Source organism: Oculina patagonica, chromosome 5 (genome assembly GCF_052425735.1).
Source record: "Oculina patagonica isolate OP01 chromosome 5, crgOcupat, whole genome shotgun sequence".
NCBI classification, from domain to species: domain Eukaryota; kingdom Metazoa; phylum Cnidaria; class Anthozoa; order Scleractinia; family Oculinidae; genus Oculina; species Oculina patagonica.
The window spans coordinates 19,511,730-19,533,409 of NC_135762.1; the positions used below are offsets into that span (position 1 = coordinate 19,511,730).

Here is a 21,680-nt window from a genome sequence, read left to right on the forward strand (position 1 = left end):
CCTGCGCAGAAAAAACGACAAAAAACCCTTTTTAGCGGAGATAACAAAAATAATCCCACGCGACGCGAGATGACATATAATTTTGTTGTTGTTTTTCCAAATATAACCTTAGTTTATCATTAAGGTTCTACGCTAGTTCAAGTGAAGTTGATTTAATTTTCCATTGTTGCGGTAAATACACACTTGGTCGGAATTTTTCTAGCTGTTCAACATTAAATTATCTGTTGGGATTCGTTGTCTCGACTGCCTCCGACACTTAGGAAGACAAGCTTCCCATTAAAGAAAAAAAAAGCACACGTCACTCAGTCAAACTGAGAATTAATATCGATGTGTCGTTTTAACATGGCAGGGTTCTTTATGCAGCTTGCATGTTAACCAGCTCAGTCAGTATTATTCAGTCAATCGTATAAGGTATACTTGCCCGAATAGACAGATGTTCATAACATGTTAAAAGCAATTTCATTTTTTCTGTTTACATTTAAGCATTGCAAAATTGACTTCGACGCAAGCTGTGTTTGTTATAAGGGATAAAGAGCCGTAATCTTGTTTTGTCCGCCACTCACTAGTATGTCTAGTATTGCCTTTCAAAACTGGGTTCCTTTTCTCATGTTGCAAGTAAGTATATATAACTAGCAACTTCTACTTGCATTCAATCGTTAATCAAAACAATTTTGCAATCACTTTGGTAGTTCGAAACTCGACAAAGTAAACGTAAGTCCTTGCGTTCATAAGATTTCACAAAAACACGTCAGTTTATTTAAGTACACAAAGAAAAAATTATGTTTCCTCTACGCAGTTCTATACTGATTGCATGATATTAAGTTGTGAAATTGAACTAACCGTATTCATTTACGTGGAAGCCATAACACTGTGAGAATCTAAGAAGTCTTAGGAATACAGAGCAAGACGGTAACTTGATGCGGGAACGGTTTTTACTGATAGAAGAACAATTAAGAAGCGTGACTATTTTTATAGTTGCTCCATTACCTTTCAATCAAAGTTTAGCATAACCACGGAATGTTCAAAATTACAATCTATGATATTTCTCAGTTTATCTCCCCGGCAGAGTCGAGAAGTCTGTTAGCTCAACCAAACACGTCTCAGTAGTGATATTATTTAAATGTGAACATTAGTTTGTTAGGCTTGTGTTGATCATGCGATAGAGAGTAGTTCAGTTGTATAGGCTCTTAGTTTTATCAGCCGTTAGTCTGAGTTAGTGGTTTGCATTTAACAGTAGTTTCCATGATGGTAACGATTTTAAAAGTTTTCTTGTCGAATGTTGGCTTACTCCTTCGCAAAACCTAAAGTCAATTTGGTTTTAGGAGTTGTTCATTAGACAGTCGCTATTAGCTTGAATTATTCATGTAGGTACGTTTTGGATTTTAGGTTTGTTTCTTCTTGATGATTTTCCGATTATCGCGTTTCCTTTACATGGGCTTTTTCTTGGCAAACATGAGCAAAAATGGAAAGTATTAAAAGTTTTTTACGCATTAGTTTGCAGGTCCGCAGGAACGAATTTATACTCGGCTGAAAGAAACTTGACAAGGATAACGGTTGTTTTTAAAGGGAACAGAGATCTGTTCGAGTATAGGGGCATCTAGGGGTGACATCTTCTGCGGAAAATTTGGAAATCCTAGACAACGCTCGATACTAGCTCGTGCAGTTTGGAAGATTCTGAAAAACCATTTTAATGCCTGTTTCAATAATGACGCATTTTCTCTTTAATTTCTCTCATCAAAGTTTATTTCTGAGAGGATTTTGCCCACCAGACTCTCGTGCAGATATGTCCAGGATTGAACGCTGATGAGATTCACGTTCCTCGTGACAGGCATCACAAAGTGTCCTCATTTATAAAAGTTCACCAAAACACACCAAAATCTGTCAAATATGAAGTAATATGGAAATGTCAAATAACACAGACAAACATGAAATACTCATTAAACAACACTTGCGTTCAATCCTGGACATAAGTGTTCTTGACAGGTCCCGGTCTACCTCTTGCTGGATTTACAAACTACAAAACTTATGATTATCAAACGAAAAAGTGTAGTACAATCAGTCCCTTATATGCTACTCTGCTTGCTTTCTTCTAATTCCTGTTTTATGTTCGTATAGTTCTGAATTTGTGAGAGGACGATAAGAGGCTGAAAAGTTACTGCAGAAGACGTTTCTACTGACGTAATGCCGTTGGTCAAACACGTCATTTTGATGTGCTGGTGGCTAAAAATAGCGATCACCGTGAATGCTAGCCAAGGTATTTATATTGTATTTTTGATAACATCCGAGCATAATTACACTCAGGGATAACAGAAATTCGAACAAGATCAAGAATGGTCAAGAATTTCCCATAATGTCTTATTCGGTTAAAAGTAATTTCAACATGTACAATTCTTGGTAAAAACGAAAAGCACTGAAGAAGTTCACTGAATATAACTACCACTCGATGAATGTACTTCACCGCCATTTTAATTAAAATTGAAGACTGATAACCAATAAACGAACCTTAAATACCTTTGAGACACAAATGAAAGACAAAAAAGTCAATGGACTTTGGACTCATCCTCGGTGTAAAAACCTGTGAAACTCACCAGTGACTTAAGGCAAAGAACCTCGAAACAATACAGAGCAGGAAAACGATAGCTCCAAAACAAAGACAAATTTCTCAGGTTTTTACACCCATAGGCGTACGGGCCGGGGGGGGGGGCTGGGGGGGCTGCAGCCCCCCCAAATTTTGGGCAACTCAGATTTTTTGGGCAGCAAGAGAAATTTGGGCAAAGCCAGTTTTTAAAGTAGTTTTCTTTTTTTTTCTCGAAAAGATAGATATTTTCTATTTTAACCTGAAGTCGGCGTGGTTATTATTTTTCTTGACAATGTGAGACCAGATTCACTAACAAGATTTACCCAAGATTCCTTATTTCGAGAGGCGCTGATATCTTCGTAACTGTAGGACGCAAATTTCCGGCGGGCACCATTTCAAGTAGAGACGTCAGTGAGAATCGATACATCCAGAAAAAACGTGGAATCTAGTGAGATGTTAAATTTAAAGAAGCAGTGAATGGACAGTTTGATGAATGCACCAAAGAAGCGTCGCTTGTACGTGGAAGCCAGCAGTTATTATGAACTTCCTTTTCTAAACGTTTTATAACAAATAAATTCATATTTCCTTTAAAATGGACACAATGATGGTCACTCAATTTGGGAAATTTATGTCACGGTAAAACACGACCCTGATAAAGAAAGCTTCTCCCGCGTTGCTAAATTTTACAAAATCGACGGCGAGATTCTGAAAGCCGAGCAGAAAATGTACGCGAGTTTTCGTCGTTTGCGCGGATTAGGCTACATGACTGTTTTAGAAATGCTGGAGACAATGCACGAGAATGTTCTATTTGATATGTCTCCAAAGTTTTCTTATGTGGTACATATCCTCGCAGTGCATGATACTTGCTACATCGTGTCTGCAGAAAGATCATTGTGTGCATTGTGCAGATTGAAAACTTACCTCAACAGCACCATGGGGCAACGTGTCAGTAACATCGCACTTATTAACATTGAAAAGGCATATGCCAAATCTGTAGTCAACAATGAAAAGATCGTATCATTGAAATCTTCGGCCGTCGAAATGGCAGATAGCTATTTCTTTTAAGGTGATTTATGAGCTCATATGATAAATTCATATGCAAGAACTGCACGAGAATATTTTCTCTTCATATGTAGGCCTATGGTAGCTTATATTAGTGCATCGCAGGACCCTCGTTTCTTCTCGACTTTTTCGTAAAAATTTGGGCAACTTGCGATAATTTTTTGGGCAAATGGTTCACCGCCCCCCCTGGCAAAAAATTGCCCGTACGCCTATGTTTACACCGAGGTAAACTAAACAGGATTTTGGCCAAAGAGATTGCTCGTAGACTAAAGACAAACCTCTGTTAAGCGAAGTAAGTGGCCGCTTGTTCAAGATTTTCTAGAAATTGGCATTAGGCGTTGTGGAAACTTTCGTTACAGACAGTAACGCTAGAACACACTATAATTCTGGGACTCGAAACCAGTATGTTTGGTGCTTTTTCTACATCTTCTTTCACAGGAGACTGCACATTCGAGAATGACTTGTGTGGATGGATCAACGAGAAAGAAAGCGACCAAATGGATTGGAATCGGTATAGATTGTCCTCGCCCACAAGGTTTACTGGACCGTCTCAAGATGTTTCAGGTCAAGTGAACTTTCTGTTCAACTTTCTGTAAATTGAAAGGGAGCAGGACCTCATTACTTAGGAGTGAGCACCTGTGACATAAAGAAACAAGGATGCCAGTGTTACGATCCCATATGCCCTATATTAGAGCAATCTTAAAGAACATCAAATAAATAAAAATTGCTTTACTGTAAGTCCTGACCAATAAAAAAAACTGAAATCAGTGGCTCAGGTGGAATTTGAATCCAAGACCTTTGGGTTACAAGTCCACCACTCTACCGACTGAGTTACAAAACCACGGTGGGAACAGCGCGTGAGTGAATCCCATTTGATCTTAAATGCGTGGACGATATTTCTGCAACAAACATGTCCAACATGTATTTAAATTTTAACAACAAATAAAAAAAGATGACAGCGTTTCGATTCTAAATTAGAACCATCTCCAGGCAAATCAAATAAATGGAATTCATTCGCACGCCATTACCATCGTGGCTTTGTAGGTCAAACGGTAAAGCAGTGGACATTGCCGTGCCCACTTGAGCCCCTGAATTTTTTTTTCCAGTGGTCAGGATTTACAGTGTGATATAAAACAACTGCAACATTTTTAATTACAGCTTGTTTTACTTTCAATATGTTTATAAGTCTAATTCACCGCTTACACATGAGTTTGAAAACGAAAGCAGATATTTCAGTCACTGCTCAGTATACCTAGTTACTCTTTTCCCTTCTGTTTCTGTATGACCACTCTTTGTAAGTTAATGTAAAGATGGCTGTAGGTATTTTTATTGACTATGTAGAATCTTATTCAATCAACAATATAAAAAAACACATATCAACACAGTGACGTTTGCTTGTGGAAAAGATGTGACAACCTAACAGTGGTAATGATTAAGGGAAATATTTTAAAAATTGGGAAACGATGTGTAAAGACACGTTCAAATGTCTGTTACTCTTATTACTACAGGTAATGGATATTATATTTATATAGAAGCGTCTTATAACCGACCAAGAGATGTGGCGAGACTTCTGAGCCCTCCCATGAACGGCACGCAGTGTATGACATTCCATTACAACTTCAACGGCGCAACCATGAGTTGCGTTGTAGTTAAAATTCAAAGCGCTGACGGCGCTGAAAGGGTCGTATGGGTCAAGTCTGGTCACTGGGGAGACCGCTGGATCAAAACGCAAATCGAGACGAGTGACGAGCAATCTGACTACCGGGTAAGTTTCTGTGTCCTTTCTGTAAAAATTCGTAAACGTTTGCTCGACAAAGCCCGTCGTTGAAGTAAAGTGCCAAACTCAAGACATCAGTTAAAAGCGTAAAGCTTGTTATAAATTTCTTTATAAATAGCAGAGAACCCTTTGCACGAGAAGTCACAAAGTTGGTCCAGGGTTAAAGGCAGGGTGTCCCTGAGAGCGAGGGAACGTTTTACCATATAAACACTTTGGCTATTTCTGCCTCGCCTACCAGTAGCAAGTCGGGGCATATAGATTCAGCAGGCCCTATGTAAGGTTTCTCCTTATTGAAACTCACAAGCCCTCTTGAGTCTGAATATTATTCAAATGAACAAAATTAAATGAAAGTATTATTTCTTTAAGATTATCATAGAGGGAATAAAAGGAAGTTCGTACTTGGGTGATGCAGCCTTGGACGAGTTTCGCTTCATAAATGGATCTTGTAAACATGGTTTGTAGTTGTTATATATTTTGTTTTGAAGCTAAACGGGTAAAAATATTATGGTGGCTCTGAACCCCTCCGATAAGAATTTTTTAACTCAATAATATTTTAAAAATGGGGTCACCGAGCTCGTTTTGAGTTATTGGATTGGACATTAGTTTAATACTATACTGTAACAGCAACTGATAAAGAGTTGTAGTACTTGCCCATCAAAGTGTAAGCGCTGGAAAATGATGAAAATCGTTACCAGTCACCTTAAAGAGGGTAAACGTCTTATTAGGACCTTGTTTTGTTTCAGATCTTCCTGTTTTTCATGTTGTTTCAACAAGAGAAGAAGGCGACGAGATTTACCGAGTTCACTCGTTACCAGCCCACGATCAATGGGAGCACGTGTTCTCATTTCAGGCTGATCAGATCCAGCGGACTGAGAATGACACTATGCTCTTTATTTACCCTCCGTCCAGAACAGGAAATCACATCATATCAACAGCTCTGTTTCTTGATAACACTGAACGTTTTCCATCTGACTTTTTCATTGCTAGAAGAAATCAAGCCACTGCTGACATTTATGAAATTTCTTTTGGTTCTAACTTCTCCAATAAGGTAACCGTCTCAAACCATTCAACAGACTGTTGTTCTACAGTTTGGGCAAGAACAATTCCAGTCTTCCTCCTTCTAGGTAAGTCGTTGTTGCTTTTTCCCAGTACTGCAGAAGCACAACCCGGCAAAATCATAAGCATAAGCACAAACCACTGTTAGTGAAAACAAGGCATACGATAAGTTCACACGGTTGTCACCTAGGGATCTCGAAATCTAACAACAGCTGTAAATTTGACTTGTATTTGTTATGTATCGACTTGGCACTTATTTCAGTTTTGTATTTTGTATGTTAAATTTCCTTAAGAGAGCACGACAAGTTGTTATCCAGGCTGGAAACCTGTCGGGCCCTCCTGTCTTCGCTTCTTTGTAAACACGAGAAGGAGCTGGGACGGCGCTCGTGCATCTTGTCGGCAGCTAGGAGGAGATCTGGCACTACTAAAGAAACCTGAACCATTCACCACTGACTTGATGAAGGTACTTATGAGCATGACAAACACTGAGACAGACCTTTTCGTGGGGTTTCATCGAACAAGTGTGAAGTCTGGACCGGACACCTGGATGTGGAATGATGGAAAGCACGTGGATGATCAGCACTGGAAGAGTGGCTATCCACTGAATGGTGATGAGAATTCATGCGGCGCCTTGAGTAGCTATGGGCATGGCATGAAGCTTCTAAATGTTGAGTGTAGCAACATGAATGGATTCATATGTGAAAGCTTTGAAGGTATTTTTACCAGCTTTGAAAGAAAGGAAAATCGTTTCATGTAGTATGTATACTATGTATACCGTTAGCATATTAGTTGGTGAAAAGTACAGCATTGAGCAGGCCAGTGTAGCTTTTCCTTTCAGTGACTTTGTTTCTGTATTTTTACACGACACACGGTCCTAATGAGTGAGTGCATTGTCGAGCATTACAACTTAGGCCTATTCAGGCAATTTTTGGTGCATTTTTTGTAGCAGCTTGCATTGCTACTTGCTCGCGCTGCAACCAGCTGCAATTTCAGCGCGATATCGCGAAAATTTCCATGAAACTTGACAAAATGAACAGAGGTAAGGATCAGAGCATGGGCACTCGTCTTATAAAGAAGGATGGTGTTATTTTCGTCGTAAGTTCGAAACCTCTAGCGACATCAAATCACGACCGAATCCCCTTGAAATCTCAGTTGCCACAAAATGTACAGTGAGAATTACGAAATTGCAGGTGTAAGCGAGTCATCACGCCGCACCCTGCCACAGCTGCAGCCCAGAGGCAACGATCCTTTTTGCATGCGTACAGATTCAAGCCAAACCTCTAATTGGAGAAGAAGTTGTATGCAAATCCACGAAGCTCAAAGAGCGAAGTTACCCACGGGATGGTAACCAGGGACATTTGTCACGTCTTAGCTCAGATACAAGCCTCATACGTCCAAGCCATCGATCCAGGCCAAACTTATTTGTATGTAATAGGCTTTTATTGCCATTTACAGTAGTGCAATCTGTCATTTAAGACTGAAAATTTATTCCTGCAGTGCTAGAAACGCTGACTTTGTTTTTTTTTTCAACAGTGAACATGATCAAGTATGAAACTTGGAGCCATGGCAAATTTCACGAACAAGAGATGCTATCGTTAATGGATTTTCCGCAGTTTTCATCTTTTCTCCAGAAGGACGTAAGTTTTTGTTGGTTTGTCTACAGTGCATAATAACTCAACTTGGAAAATTCTTTAACATTTTTTCGGACATTAAACTTCAGACCAAAAAACTCCGGACGTTTTTTCTTTCGGACATTTAACTACTTAAAGAAAATGCCTGTCAATTAACACTAGTAAATACGCAATTAATTTTTTTGTCCAACAATTTTACATACACTACGGCAAACTGAACCAGCTTCAACATACAATCGCATATAAGTAAAACGCCCTTTATAACTATTCAAGCAAATAACGTTTCTACGATCTTAAAGTAGTCATGAAAAGATTCAGATATGTAGCATTTGGTACTTAGTTGTTTTACCAGATTTGATGTTCGGTGTTGAAAAAATCAAAACGAAAACATATCTTTCTTTAATAACTTTGAACGCGCATATATTTAGCGTTTTAAATCTTTGGGCGTTCAGTTTTATCCAAAATTGAATGTCCAAGAATTTTCGAAGTTAAATTACATTATATCCATTTATTAAGCATTTTAAAAATTATCTTTGCTAAAAGAAGAACGTCTTTGTTTAGATAAGTGCCCCAAGATGGATAATAACGCTAGTCAAGAGGATCTCCGTTTTCACAGTTGCAGTGGATTTGTATGTTAAGTGTTGTGACCAGCTTGCAGAATCGGTAACATTGTTAGTGGCTGATGAGAACAGCTCTTACTCTGAGTGTGATGATAATAGAATCTCTTACAATCCTACTACACTGATCTTCCAATGCACACCACCAAGGAGCGGTAAATATGTCATACTGGAGTTCCTAAGCCAGACATGGAACCCGCCAACCAGTAGTGCCGCAGTGTCTGGTTTCGGTAAGTCAGTAAATACTATTATACAACAATATGCAACTGCGCGAAAAGACGTGTTTTACTACTACAGTAAATCGTCATCAGCATTCTCTTTCCTTCGGTCGCAACAAACGGAGAAAGAGCGCCTATACATCTATTAGCACCAACTTGCTGTCAAATTGCAACTGAATCACCTGGAGTACAGAGTGAGGGCAATATATTCATCAAAAGTGGCGTGTTCCTGTATCAAACAGTGCGTGTGTGGGAAAGGGAAAGACGAAAAGACATTTAATTTCATATTTTATGAATTCATTCAATTCTTGTGTTTCCTATAATCGAAGCAACCTTATCTCTGTCAGAATCAGTTGCTGATGCCCATGGAGTGCGAAGGGAATTATGGTATAGGTACGTAAATACCGAGGGCTTTGCCACTCTTCGCGAAAATCCAATCTTTGAACAGCCACCAGACGGATACACTACCACTTTTAACATGTCTGCTACATTTGAGGTCAGCGAAAACTATGGTGAAAGATTGACTTCATACTTACAGGTAGAGTTGCTGTTCCTTTCACTTTTCCATACTAAACCCACTTTTCAGTCAATCGGTGTCTTTTTAATTTCATTTGCCATGGTAAAAACTACTACTAGGCAACCAATTATTTTGCTGAGTTTTTTTTTGGTTATTTAAACAATTTTGATATTTCTTAGATGCAAGTTTTTGCGAATATGGTTCAGCTAAATCGCTATTCAGTTTGAACAAGTTACTTTTTATTAAAGAAATACTGAAGTTATTTTAATCGTAACCAGAACGTGATAAATGCATTTAAAACTTTTAGGTACCGGAGAGCGGAAGCTATATTTTCTCCTTGTCTTGCGGAGATGAATGTGAACTGTGGTTCAAAGAATTTGAAGAAATAGAGTTGTCATTTAAGGAAACTGCTGCTTCTAGTTCAGAACAAGACGAAACGATGCTTGTACAGTTGCGACGATGGGCTAGTTATAACGAGCCTGACAGGTAAATAACAATGGATACACTTTGCACGTATAGTTTTACTTGCAGTGAACAACTCTTTCTGAAATGCTTTTTTTCTGTAATGTAGATGCCTGAAGAAGCAAGCCAAGTCAAGAATATATTTACATAAATGTCATTTGTATTCACTAAGTGTTTACATGAAGGACGAACTGAGGTTTAAATGTTTGTCTGTTGGGATGAGCAAACAAAAGGTTATTAAAGAAGAGCCGATTCAAGGCAACCATCTATATGCCATGCCGCCTGGTAAGTTACTTATAGTATAGTTGCTTATAGCTTTTTCTTGGTTACGTTTCTAAACTGATAATGAACCTGTGCGTCGAAAGTCTCCTCACCCTTACATTGCCAAGAAATCGTGACAGGTTTGTTTCTGCAGTCATGAGTATTCTCCAGAGCATAGTTTCTCCCGTGTTTCCCACAGCCGTACCCCACCCTCATCGTGACGTTTTTACAGAAATCTTGCCAAGTCTCCCGTTCCTTTTTTTTATAAAAAACACAAGATATTTGAGCCTATCTTCCCAAGTCTTCAGGCGAGCTCGAAAACTAGTAGTATAGTAGGGATGTTTTTAATACTCCTGTTTTTTGGGCAGGAATCTCATAAGCGTGGGCAGGAATAAATTAACGCCGATAACGTCATAGAATCATGAATAAAATGAGGTGGATTGAATTAAATTGTGGGTATAAATGGTTTGAAAGGTTTTCGTTTTTTTAGGATCAATGATGTCATAATGCATTTTTCATTGTAGTGCTGTGGAATAGTTTAACCAGTTTGTCATGTTTTATTTTTATCTTGGCTGGTATAAGCAGTTTGACAGATTTTATTTTATTTTTGGTACCGATGATGTCATAGTGTATTGTTCTTAAGCCTTTATAAGCTCTTGCACCCTCAAGCACATCATTCACATTTCGTCTGTATTCCAGTTAAAATGGGTCTAAATGTTTGTTTGCTTCGAATTCGATTTTTCCTATACCGTCTATTAGCTAGAAAGATAAATATTTCTACCAGTGAAATGGATTCACTGATGAAAATGTTTTGCAAACCACCGGGATCTAAGCTTGACAACTTTAAAGCCCTCCATTCAGAGGTCTTTTCCCAAATTCATTGGGGTCGATAAGTGGCCTTTTTATGTTTAGCCAAACAGTTGGAATTGACCGAAGAGGAATGGGAGCAATTATTTCAATTTCTCATTCCCATTCTTACCGCGATACCACTGTAGCTATATAAATAGTCTCACAGGAAGAATTGTCATTAGAGCTTCTACCTCGAATCTACTCACACTTAAGTAATGGGCTGTTGGCCTTCTACCCCTTCGTTTGGATTCGAACTGATTGTTAATAGAATCCGTTGTGTATTAGCTTGTTGCGGTTCGCAAGTCATCACACAAAACTCCGAGTATTGCGATGGAGAAAACACTGGCCAGCATTTATCTCGACCCAAGTCATCCCGCAAGTTTCGGTGGCTTGGATGCTGTGTACAAAGTAGTCAAAGAGAAAGGAAAGAGTAAAATTTCTCGACAAGAAGTTCGAGATTAGTTAAGTCAACAAGACGTGTACACACTTCATAAACCTGGCCGAAGACATTACAAGAGAAGCCGAGTCGTTGTTCCTGGCATTGACGCAAAGTTCCAGGCAGATCTTTGTGATATTCAAAACCGCAAGTATGCATGGATCCTGGCTTTTAAGACTAAACAAGGTCAATAACTTTAAAAATATCTGGTTTGTAGCGAGGCATGATAAGATTAAAATTATTTGATAAAAGTTGACACTGGCTTAAAATATGTGCAGGACGTTTCGGCTACTGCTGTAGCCTTCTTCAGCAATATGTAAATTTGAAACGGCGTCCCTGGTGTTATAGGAATAAAAAAACTAAAAAACCAAACAAACCTTCTTTAGATAAAATCTCATTCATCTCACCATCCAAGTTTTTCAGTATTTGTGTCACAGGCGGTGTTAATATCTGCTGACGTTGCTGCAATCGTTCCAAAGTATTCTCGGGCACTAGAACCATACGTTTAGTGTGATTCATTATTGGCAAGAATTAAACTCAACACACGAAGCACAGGCGGTAACAAGACACTTAAAAAGTTTCCTCCGTGTTGAACCAATAACTTCTTTTTCTTGTCGATTGGATTTCTTTTCTGAGCCAAAGCTACTAAGACTTTCTAGTGAGCTAGAGGTTTTTTCTTAGCTGGTTTTCTGACAGACACTGTCTCTTTTAGCACGTTTAACACACACTGACAAATGCTTCTTACTAAATTGTCGTCGGTAACCTTCAAAATCGCTTTCCGTTGAGCAGGAGTACACTTGGCAAGAAGCTTCAAAAAATCGTGGCTCTTTCTCAGACGCTGGGCCATACTCAAGTGACTGAAAACACTATGACACAATCCTTTTATACTTTTTTGACGTAAACAATCTGAGTCTCCCCTGGGAAAATGTTACTTCTCAACCTAAAGTCATCTGCTGTTTCAGGTTTAAGATTACATAGTAAATATCCATAAGGCCTTCTAGTTACATTTTGAAATGACTCTTGCATGTATTTCACATGACCAGGAAACATTTGCTTCGCTAAGTTATTGACTTGACTGCTATCCCGCGGTGAATTAAAGAGAACCAAATAATGATAGTTCAGGCTCATATCTCTCAATTCCTTTCCCCGGTGAAAGATGTTTTGTAGTATAAATATCACGCTCAGGTTGCGGTGGTGCCAGCCTTTGGTAAACAGATTGGTAATTCGATGATCATTACTGAGGTCTTGCATTACAGTTGATTTCAGTTTACTTTGGCCGCCCGCTTTGCGAAGTTCGTTGGGAAATTGGAAACTTTGTTACGAAGTTGCCAATTACGTTGCGAAGTTTGCGAATCAAATTGCGGACTTCGATACAAAGTTCCCAACTTCGGCCCGAATTTATATATAAAAACCTTCTATAATTATGTCATCAAAAAGGGCTTTGCTACGCTAAACTGTTGGAAACAAATGTCATAAAAATAAAAATATAAAAGGTTCGAAAACTTTTATGTTCAGCGGGCCGTAAACATGTTGTCTCGACAAATTAGTCTTCCCTGTCGCATCGCGTTGGCTTCGATTAAAAACAATTTCACATATGAGTAAACCATCCAGTTGTATCCGGCTTACAAACGCAGAAGACTTGAAATTGATGATGATGCCTCACAGAAATCCTTTAATGTGTATTTTCATACAAAAAAGTTAAAATTTCACCAAATTTCTGCATGCATAAAATTTATTTATGGTCAAATCACTTGCGTGATCGCTGATGCGAAACGTTAATGTCTTACACTTCAAGCTACTTCAACTTTCCTTGACCAGTTCTAAAATCAACGAGTTCAGATATCGCCATGACTTTCAAGCAACATGTCTTGTTTCTTCTCAACTACCAAACTTGGAAAGTTCAGTCAGGCCGAAGTTCGGAACTTTGTATTGAAGTTCGCAATTTGCTTCGCAAACTTTGCAACCTATTGGCAACTTCCTAACAAAGTTTCCAATTTCCCAACGAACTTCGCAACGCGGGTGGCCAAAGTAAACTGAAAAAATCGTCGATGACCACTAGATTTCTTAAGGAAGGGTTGATCATGCTCTCTTAATCACTAGAAACGCCTTCGACAAAAGTGATGTTAGAAATAGTCCTTTGCATCTCATCATAAGCGGGTTGATATATTCCATAGCACCAAATGACATTTTCAGGAGCGCCATCAATTACTTCTTCACCCGATTCAAGTAACGTTTCACAAACTGACTCTTACCACCTCATGTGAGGCCGGCTACCAGGGCAGGGAACGGATGCTTTAATCTCGGATCCACGCTCACAACTGTCTGTTTGAGCTACGTGCACATCAGTTCATTTATAGAAAAAAGTTCTGGGTTCGTTCCCTTCCTCATAGACGTGAACCATGTTGGTGTTTTGTAATTTAGCGAATTGGAGCCAATATTTCCGCTCTGTCTCTGATAAGCCATGTTCTCGAGTTAAATGATCAGCTAATCGAACTAAAAATTTTGAACCGGAACCAGGAATCGAACAGTGCTTACACTTCTTTTGCACCATGCTTAACCTATAAAAGGTTGATTGAAACTAGAAAAATGCTTAAGACATGAAATTTATCGTTAATTTAACAAAAAAGGAGCCAAAAGGGCCATAAGCGCCATTTTCGGAAGGTGTTTTTTCTTTGCAAACACGCGTGGGAATCTCGCGTGGGGTTGCGCAAGGAGGTCATGTGCGCGTGAATAGACAGAGATCAAGCCATGTTTCAGCCAATTTAGTTTATCTCCAAGTCTCTAGAGTCCATCGTATCTTTTGTTCAAATGAACTGTTTACTCTGGATATTCTTAATTTATAAGAAATCACGCGATAACTGCTTTAATGATTTGACTCTCTGTTATTAAACACACGTGGATAAATAGCCTTGCATTACAATTTTGAAATATCACTTTCAGGAAACCAGTTAATCAATTTATCTGGGTACCCTTTCCATTTCTCAAAGTATTCCACTATTTTATTGCGCTTTTTTTGCGTAAGATCTTTTTTACACGATGGACATCATCGTTCTTGATAAGTGTCTGTAATTCGGGTTCGTAGAATGTTCCATCTAAGAGTCTCTCCAGAATCATCTTTAAGAATGCCGGTCGTAGAATCAACATTTCTGAAGAGGATGGAACTCGATTTCTCATACTTTTATGTATAGGCAGGGTATACTTAAAACACTGTATAGTTCTCGATGAATTCCTATAAAGAAAAATGCAAATAACAAAAATCCGTTAAAATCGTATTTGAGGCGCTCAATTTATATTTTTGCACGAGTTTGAGAGCCTCGCGTGCAAACAAATCACTCACCGTCTACACCAAAGACACCAATTGGAGCAAATCAGCAACATCACTGCCGAGAACATGCCCAAAAGAACGAAAGACCAATGTTGGGAGATGGGGGGGCGGTGGGGGGGGTGGCGGCGCTCGGGGGATGCCGTGCTGGGGGTGGGGTTGGAGGAATGGGGTGGGGGGGGGGGGGTGGGGGGGGGGGTGGGGCGAGCGTGGTGTGTTGGAGTTTGTGGGTGGGGGGGGGAGGGGGGGGGGGGGCGGGTGGGGGAATGGGGGGGGGGGCCTGGGGGGGCGGACCCGCGTGGGGGGGGGGGCGTTGGGTGTTGAGGCGGCCCCCCCCAGAGGTCTGAGAGAGTGGGGGACTTATAGTGGGGGAGGAGGTCCGCGAGGGGGGGAAAGGGAGGGGGGGGGGAGCGGGAGTGGAGAAGAGGCTGGAGTGAGAGAAGGGGGGAGCGTTGTATAAAGGGAGTCAGTGTCTAGCAAAAGGCCCCTCGCGGAATCTGATTTAGAGACCGGCATTCTTAAGTTTTAGACCGGTATTTGACGCGAAAATTGTTTTTACACGGTAAAAATTTCTTCTGTGAAATTGAGTAGGTAAGACTTTTCAAAGATTCCCTTGATCTTGCTTATCCTTACGCGATCTCCAACATTAAATTTGAAGCGAACTCTCTTCTGTACATCACTGTCATACAACGTTTGCCGCACGTTAGCTTCATCGACTTTAGCAACTTGAGTGGGTTTCATTTTAATACTACGGTGGTATGTGCTGTTGTATGGCTTTAACAGCTGAGGAAGCACCTCTATTTTGGTCAGGGTATTTTTGTAAGTAAAATATTTGTACATCTTATTTTTAAATGTGCGTTTTAAACGCTTAACCACGGAAGCCTTCAGTCCTGAATTTACTGTGAAGAAGTCAAGTTATTGTCTCTCCGAAATTTCTAGAAAACACGATTAAGGAACTCATTTCCCTGATCCGTTTGTAGTTTGTGTGGTTTACGTCCAGAGGATAAAATGGTCTGAAAAGCTTTCACTAGTTCTTGACCTTGTTTAGTCTTTAAACCCAGGACCCATGCATACTTGCTAAAAATGTCCACACAGGTAAGAAGGTACTTGTAGCCCTTGTTGTAGCGGCTAAGGTTTTAAACATCACAAGGATCTGCCAGGAACTGTGCGTCAATGCCAGGAACAACGACTCGGCTTCTCTTGTAATGTCTTAGGCCAGGTTTATGAAGTGTGTACACGACTTGCTGACTTAACCAATCTCGAACTTCTTGTCGAGAAATTTGACTTTTTCCTTTCTCTTTGACTACTTTGTACACAGCATCCAAGCCACCGAAACTTGCAGGATGACTTGGGTCGAAATAAATGCTGGCCAGTGTTTTCTCCATCGCAATACTCGGAGTTTTGTACGATGACTTTGGAACCGCAACAAGCTAATACACAACGGATTCGATTAACAATCAGTTCGAATCCAAACGAAGGGGTAGAACGCCAACAGCCCATTACTTAAGTGTGAATGGGTCAGAGGTAGAAGCTCTAATAGCAATTCTTCCAGTGGGACTATTTATATAGCTACAGTGGTATCGCGGTAAGAATGGGAATGAGAAATTGAAATAATTGCTCCCATTTCTTTTTCGGTCAATTCCAACTGTTTGGCTAAACATAAAAAGGCCACTTATCGACCCCAATGAATTTTGGAAAAGACCTCTGAATGGAGGGCTTTAAACTTGTCAAGCTTAGATCCCGGTAGTTTGCAAAACTTTTTCACCAGTGAATCTATTTTACTGGTAGAAATATTTATCTTTCTAGCCACAAAGCAGTATAAGAAAAAAATTAAATCAAAGCTAACAAATATTTAGACCCATTTTAACTGGAATACAGACGAAATGTGATCGATGTGCTTGAGGGTGCAAGAGCTTATAAAGGCTTAAGAACTATTCATTATGACATCATTGGTACCTGTCAAACTGGTTATACCAGCCAAACAAACCGGTTAAACTAGTTATAATTCCACAGCACTATAATGAAAATACATTATGACATCATTGATCCTAAAATAACGAAACCCTGTCAAACTGATTATACCTACAATTTAATTAAATCCACCTTATTTTATTCATGATTCTATGACGTCATCGCCGTTAATTTATTCCTGCCCACGCTAATGAGATTCCTGCCCAAAAAACAAGAGTAAAATATCCCTACTATACTACTAAAACTATTTATCATGTAATATAAATAAGAAGTCTAATCGTTAGTTGACAAAAGTACTGTTACTTCCCTAAACAGGAATAAGAACGTTATCTTTTACTTTGCTAAGTCCAAATGATAGCATTAACAAACAAGTGGCTCTTGGATCTGTTCTTCATATCGCTGGCAAGTATTTTATTTTTTCTATTGGGATGGTTTGAAAATCTTTAAAGTCAGTTGGAACATCGCTATTCAGTGGACAAGCGTCGACAAAAAAATGTACTATTCACTAGATAGCAGTTTATCCTTAGCGTTATCCAACCAGGAAATGTGCTGATGATATCGTTGTTTTTATGTTAATGCTTCTTTCAGCATCTTATAAATACTGTTGTGAGGGTATGTACTGTCCAGACTGCCCCTTAAAACTGGAGTTCGATGCGTTTGGTAAAATACATCTTGTCAACCCAGCTGTCAAGTTAACATGTTCAGAGCATATATTTGAGAAAGACGTTGTAGTGATCACCCAGCCTGGCATCCACTCCATGGAGGTAACAGTGGTTTCTTTTTAGGAATGGATATTACTTTAGCAATGTTATTTCATTGAATGATTGGAACCCATTAATCTTTTAAGTCACAGCTTCTGCTGTGACTTAAATGGCCGATTCGGGAGTGGCAGTCTTTTCCACACTGGCAACAGATGTAGTCTGTCAACGGTCTGTCTCCCTGGCTTTGGGCCTTTCTTCTTTGTCTCTTTGCCTCAGTCTGTAAGGCAAGTGTCTCTTCAAACTGGGAAATGCCTTGCTGCACCGCCTGACTCCAGGCAAGGTGATCGGGGGCCAAGGTTTCCCAGCTGACTTCCTGGTATTAATCTTGTTTGTTTTTCTAACTGAGTACATTTTTAAACAGATACGTAACAAACCGCAATGTGAATTCATTGATCTTAGATACATTACTCATTTACAAATGACTCAGGAGGAAAAAAGGGCAGGAGAAGAATTGTTGATGTCAAGGTCGAAGGTAAGTCGTGTGTCAAAATACATTCGTACTGATAGTCAAGTGAATGGTTGATCAATTAAACATGTTTTAAAGCATTCGGTGAAGGTTATTTTAATTTCCTTTTCTAGTGGCCTCAGTTGCACAGCTTACGTCAAGAAGTGTCAAAGATTGGACAGTCAAAGGATGGAAAATATCTGGTAAAATAAAACACGATCATTACTTGCTACTTCCAGTTACCATCCTTTTGAGATGTTGTTACACGAGACAACTTTTGACACAAGATTGTTGTGACAACGGTATATTACACGAGTTGACTTTTAACGCCACGTTAAAAATTCATTCAACAACTTGTTACCGCAACAAAATGTTGCACTAAAAGTCGTTCAGCGCACAATGTTATATATAATATTGGATTTCAATTAAACAGTGTTCCATTAAAAAAGGTCGTTAAAAGGTAGTCTCGTACAAAAACGTAACTTTTAAACGCTTCTATTTCATCTAACTCTAGGAAGCCTCGGAATAGTCAACGAACTACTTGATGGGAAGCTAGAGAGTGCAGTGTTACCATGGAAACACTTTTACAAGGATGTTGGGTTATGCCTCCGTTTCAGTTTCAAACTTCCTACACAGTCCTATTCTTCATTAAAAGTGTACATAAAAACACGCCAAGAAAACGTTTTGATTTGGAAGTTGCGTGGTTACCAAGGAAACCAGTGGAACAGTGCAACCGTCACGTGGACGCCTCAAGAGGAATTTCAAGTAAATCAAGAATTTTCGTTTAAAAACGTGCATTGTACGTCCTGTGTGAAGCGTTAATTTCCTCGCGAAGCGAGGTGTATAATTTTGTCCCTCAAAGGGCTCAGGCGGGATGAAATCTCGTGTGGAGTTTACGGTCATATTTGTGAGCTTGGTGTTTGGCGGAAATGACGTCACACGGCCGCGCGCTGGTGGCCTAATGGTCTGAGCGTCGAACTTGAAATCAGATCTTCGGGACTGAGGTCGGGGGTTTGAATCCGGCTAGGGTTTTTTTTTTCCTTTTTTTTTTCTTTTTTTTTTTGTGGGTTCGAATCCTGAGCCTTTCATTTTTATCGTTTTTCTTTTCGGATTAAAATAACACTGATTTCCACATAATACTCCCTCAACGCCTATTCAGCTAAACCTTTCATGGCCATCAGGGGCGCTCGGGCGGAGGGTTCGAATCCTCCTGCCGTTCGTTCTTCTTTTTTTTTTAATGCCCTCAAATAAATGTCCAAAATGCGACTATCCAATAATTTGTCGATGATTTTGAAAATAGCCTGCGCTTCCCAACGCTTTATACCTCTTTACGAACCAGAAAGAGCCGCCATCTTTAAAGCGGAGTAGACACTGGGAAAGAGGGTGTCGTGGCCATGCCTGTTACTAGACAACAATAACAAATCACTAAAACCGGAGCTTCGCGAGGCCCTGCGAGTCACGTATTACTAGTATCACTTTAATGTTCTCTAGGTATTATTTGAAGGCCTTGGTGCAGTGAACGGCACTCCCAGCATACTTGTCGACAAAATCGCAATAACAACTGAAGCATGCGCACTAAGTCCATCCCATGCGTCTCCAGGTAAGAAGCATCACAACGTAAATGTTTTAAATATGTTTTAAGAAATCATCACAGCAAATTTGTCCTCACTGGAAACATTTTACATTCCGACGAATTCCCAGGCTCTCAGTTGTCTAGAAGAAGCAAGATGACCACACGAGGCGACCTTTCACATCCCTGGAGAGTCTCGTGTTAGTATAATTATTATTTAGGAAGGTAAAACGAGATTAACTTGAAAAAAGAGGTTTTGTGCGATGTACACCTATGGCTAGGGAGTAAAATTCAGAAAGGAATGTTGGAATTCAGCATGCTGATTGCTTTTCTTTATTACTGACAGACTTTACCTGTGGTGCCAATGAATTTCAATGTGATAATGGTCAATGCACAAGCTCCACACGTCGCTGCGATAGTGACGTCAACTGTATTGACGGCTCAGATGAGAAGGGTTGCACTTGTCTAACAGTTGAGTTACCATGCTCCTCGGGAGACTGTGTTCCATCCAGTAAGCTCTGTGATGGATCAGATGACTGCTCAGATGGTAAAGATGAGCGCGGTTGCGGTAAGTACACAAGAAGTCTTCAGAAAAAGTCCGTCATTTGCATTATTTACAGTGGTAAGGAATCACCTACATAAATTGAAGCTAAATGGCTTTTCTCTTCTTTGTAGCTATGTTTTAGCTATGTTTTAACGTGCAAAGTCCAAAGGGAAAATGAGTTTGTCTACTCCGGTTCTTATGTTATTGAAATATTAAAATGAAGAAAAACAAAAATTGGAACTGAACAGTTATTCAGAATTCCTTTAGAATTTAACTAACACATTTATCAATTCTATTACGTGTGGTGACAAGGAAAAAACTATTTGCACCAAGAATCCATTTAAACTAAATTGGATATAAAACTAGGAAGCCATTTCATAGCAGTGTGTTCTATTTGTAGAGACCACGTGCTCCGGTGACAAGTTTCAATGTGCAGACGGTACATGTATTCCGTGGTCTTCAACGTGTCGTCATGACAACACTCTAGTTTGTCAAGATGATTCTCACGTGCCTTCAGCTTGTGGTCAGTTAAAATGTGTATAACTGTTTTATGCATTATTTTAAAATGTCTTCCTTAATTTATGAGGTTTTTATACCGTAAAAGCTGGTTTTTCACTCTATAGCAATTCAAAAAGCAAAGGCGCAACCACAATAGTTCATATAAACACTGAGAACCCTAAGCGAAATTACTTACAAGAAATAAAACATCATTGATATATGGAACGATCAATCGGTCAGTCGGTCGGTCGGTTTGTTGATTGATTGATTGATTGATAGATTAATTGATGGATGGATTGATGGATTAATTGATGATTGATTGATTGGTCGATCAAACTTGATTGATAAGGTTCTGTTTATTTTGCAGGAGCAAGTGTCTGTCCACTAAATAACCTTAACTGTGAAGACAATAGCACTGAAACCGACTGTGACAAATACTTCAAAGGTTAGTAGATGTTGTTCAACTATCATAAATAACAGGACTAACTGTACAACACCAAGTTCAAAACTGAAGTCAATGGCTAAGAAGGCAATGGAATGGAGCCCATGTATCTCGATCTATTCATGTCTTATTTTTGTCGCTACTTTTAAATTCCACCTCAATCAATTTTAAAAATGATCCGTACACGTTTTTCACATTCACTGTCATTAAACGGCAGTCATCGTACTGCAATTACACTCTGCATCTACACATAGGCGTACGGGCACCTTCGGACCGAAATGTTACTCTTAGGGCTGTTGCCATGACAACAGTTTCGCCGCTGGTGCTGTCTCAATAAAAACTGAAATTCCCAGTTTTTGTCTTAAACCAAGAACCATCTAGCGCAGCCAAACCAATGGTGGGAATTAAGGCAATATGGGAACTATGTCTGTTCTAAGCAGGACCTTTTGTCTCACTTTAGAGGTCAGATATGGGGATATTTGTCTTTTTGACAGAGAGAGACTGGAGCTGAAAGAGTTGCTATGGCAACAATACTAAGGGTGTCATTTTGTTCCTTTTGTGATGCACATTTGTGGTGCCAAGTTTCAAGAACACTGCTTCAATAGTTTTAGAGATATTGTTTATTCAGTATTTTACCATTTTTAGAGTCAAATCTTGTGACGT

At 39.5% G+C, this 21,680-nt stretch overlaps 2 protein-coding genes across 4 annotated transcripts in view; both read left to right on the plus strand.

Annotated features, from left to right (window-relative positions):
- The first annotated feature begins 560 nt into the window (after positions 1-560).
- LOC144654086 (uncharacterized) lies at positions 561-17,194 on the plus strand. The gene is made up of 13 exons (XM_078514194.1): positions 561-615; positions 2,116-2,254; positions 4,079-4,204; positions 5,149-5,405; positions 5,784-5,871; positions 6,161-6,541; positions 6,767-7,186; positions 8,007-8,110; positions 8,666-8,951; positions 9,287-9,477; positions 9,764-9,942; positions 10,028-10,203; positions 17,073-17,194. Exons 2-13 carry the CDS (start codon positions 2,182-2,184, stop codon positions 17,192-17,194), a joined length of 2,403 nt encoding a protein of 800 aa, XP_078370320.1. The 5' UTR covers positions 561-615; positions 2,116-2,181.
- Positions 17,195-17,350: 156 nt separating this feature from the next.
- LOC144653157 (uncharacterized) overlaps positions 17,351-21,680 on the plus strand; it is a 37,966-nt gene continuing 33,636 nt past the window's right edge. For 2 of the 3 annotated variants that reach the window (XM_078513085.1, XM_078513086.1), the window contains exons 1-8: positions 17,351-17,521; positions 17,918-17,990; positions 18,098-18,166; positions 18,478-18,728; positions 19,455-19,563; positions 19,880-20,101; positions 20,478-20,600; positions 20,943-21,020. In XM_078513085.1, the coding sequence (XP_078369211.1) occupies positions 17,372-17,521; positions 17,918-17,990; positions 18,098-18,166; positions 18,478-18,728; positions 19,455-19,563; positions 19,880-20,101; positions 20,478-20,600; positions 20,943-21,020 (1,075 nt within the window). In that variant the 5' untranslated portion in view covers positions 17,351-17,371. The other variant, XM_078513087.1, reaches the window with a different exon arrangement.

Coding starts and splice junctions, on each gene's coding strand:
- LOC144654086 (XM_078514194.1), top strand. CDS start 2,182: ATGCCGTTGGTCAAACACGTCATTTTGATGTGCTGGTGGCTAAAAATA. Junction 2,255..4,078: donor CACCGTGAATGCTAGCCAAG/GTATTTATATTG, acceptor CTTCTTTCACAG/GAGACTGCACATTCGAGAAT. Junction 8,111..8,665: donor CATCTTTTCTCCAGAAGGAC/GTAAGTTTTTGT, acceptor GTCTTTGTTTAG/ATAAGTGCCCCAAGATGGAT.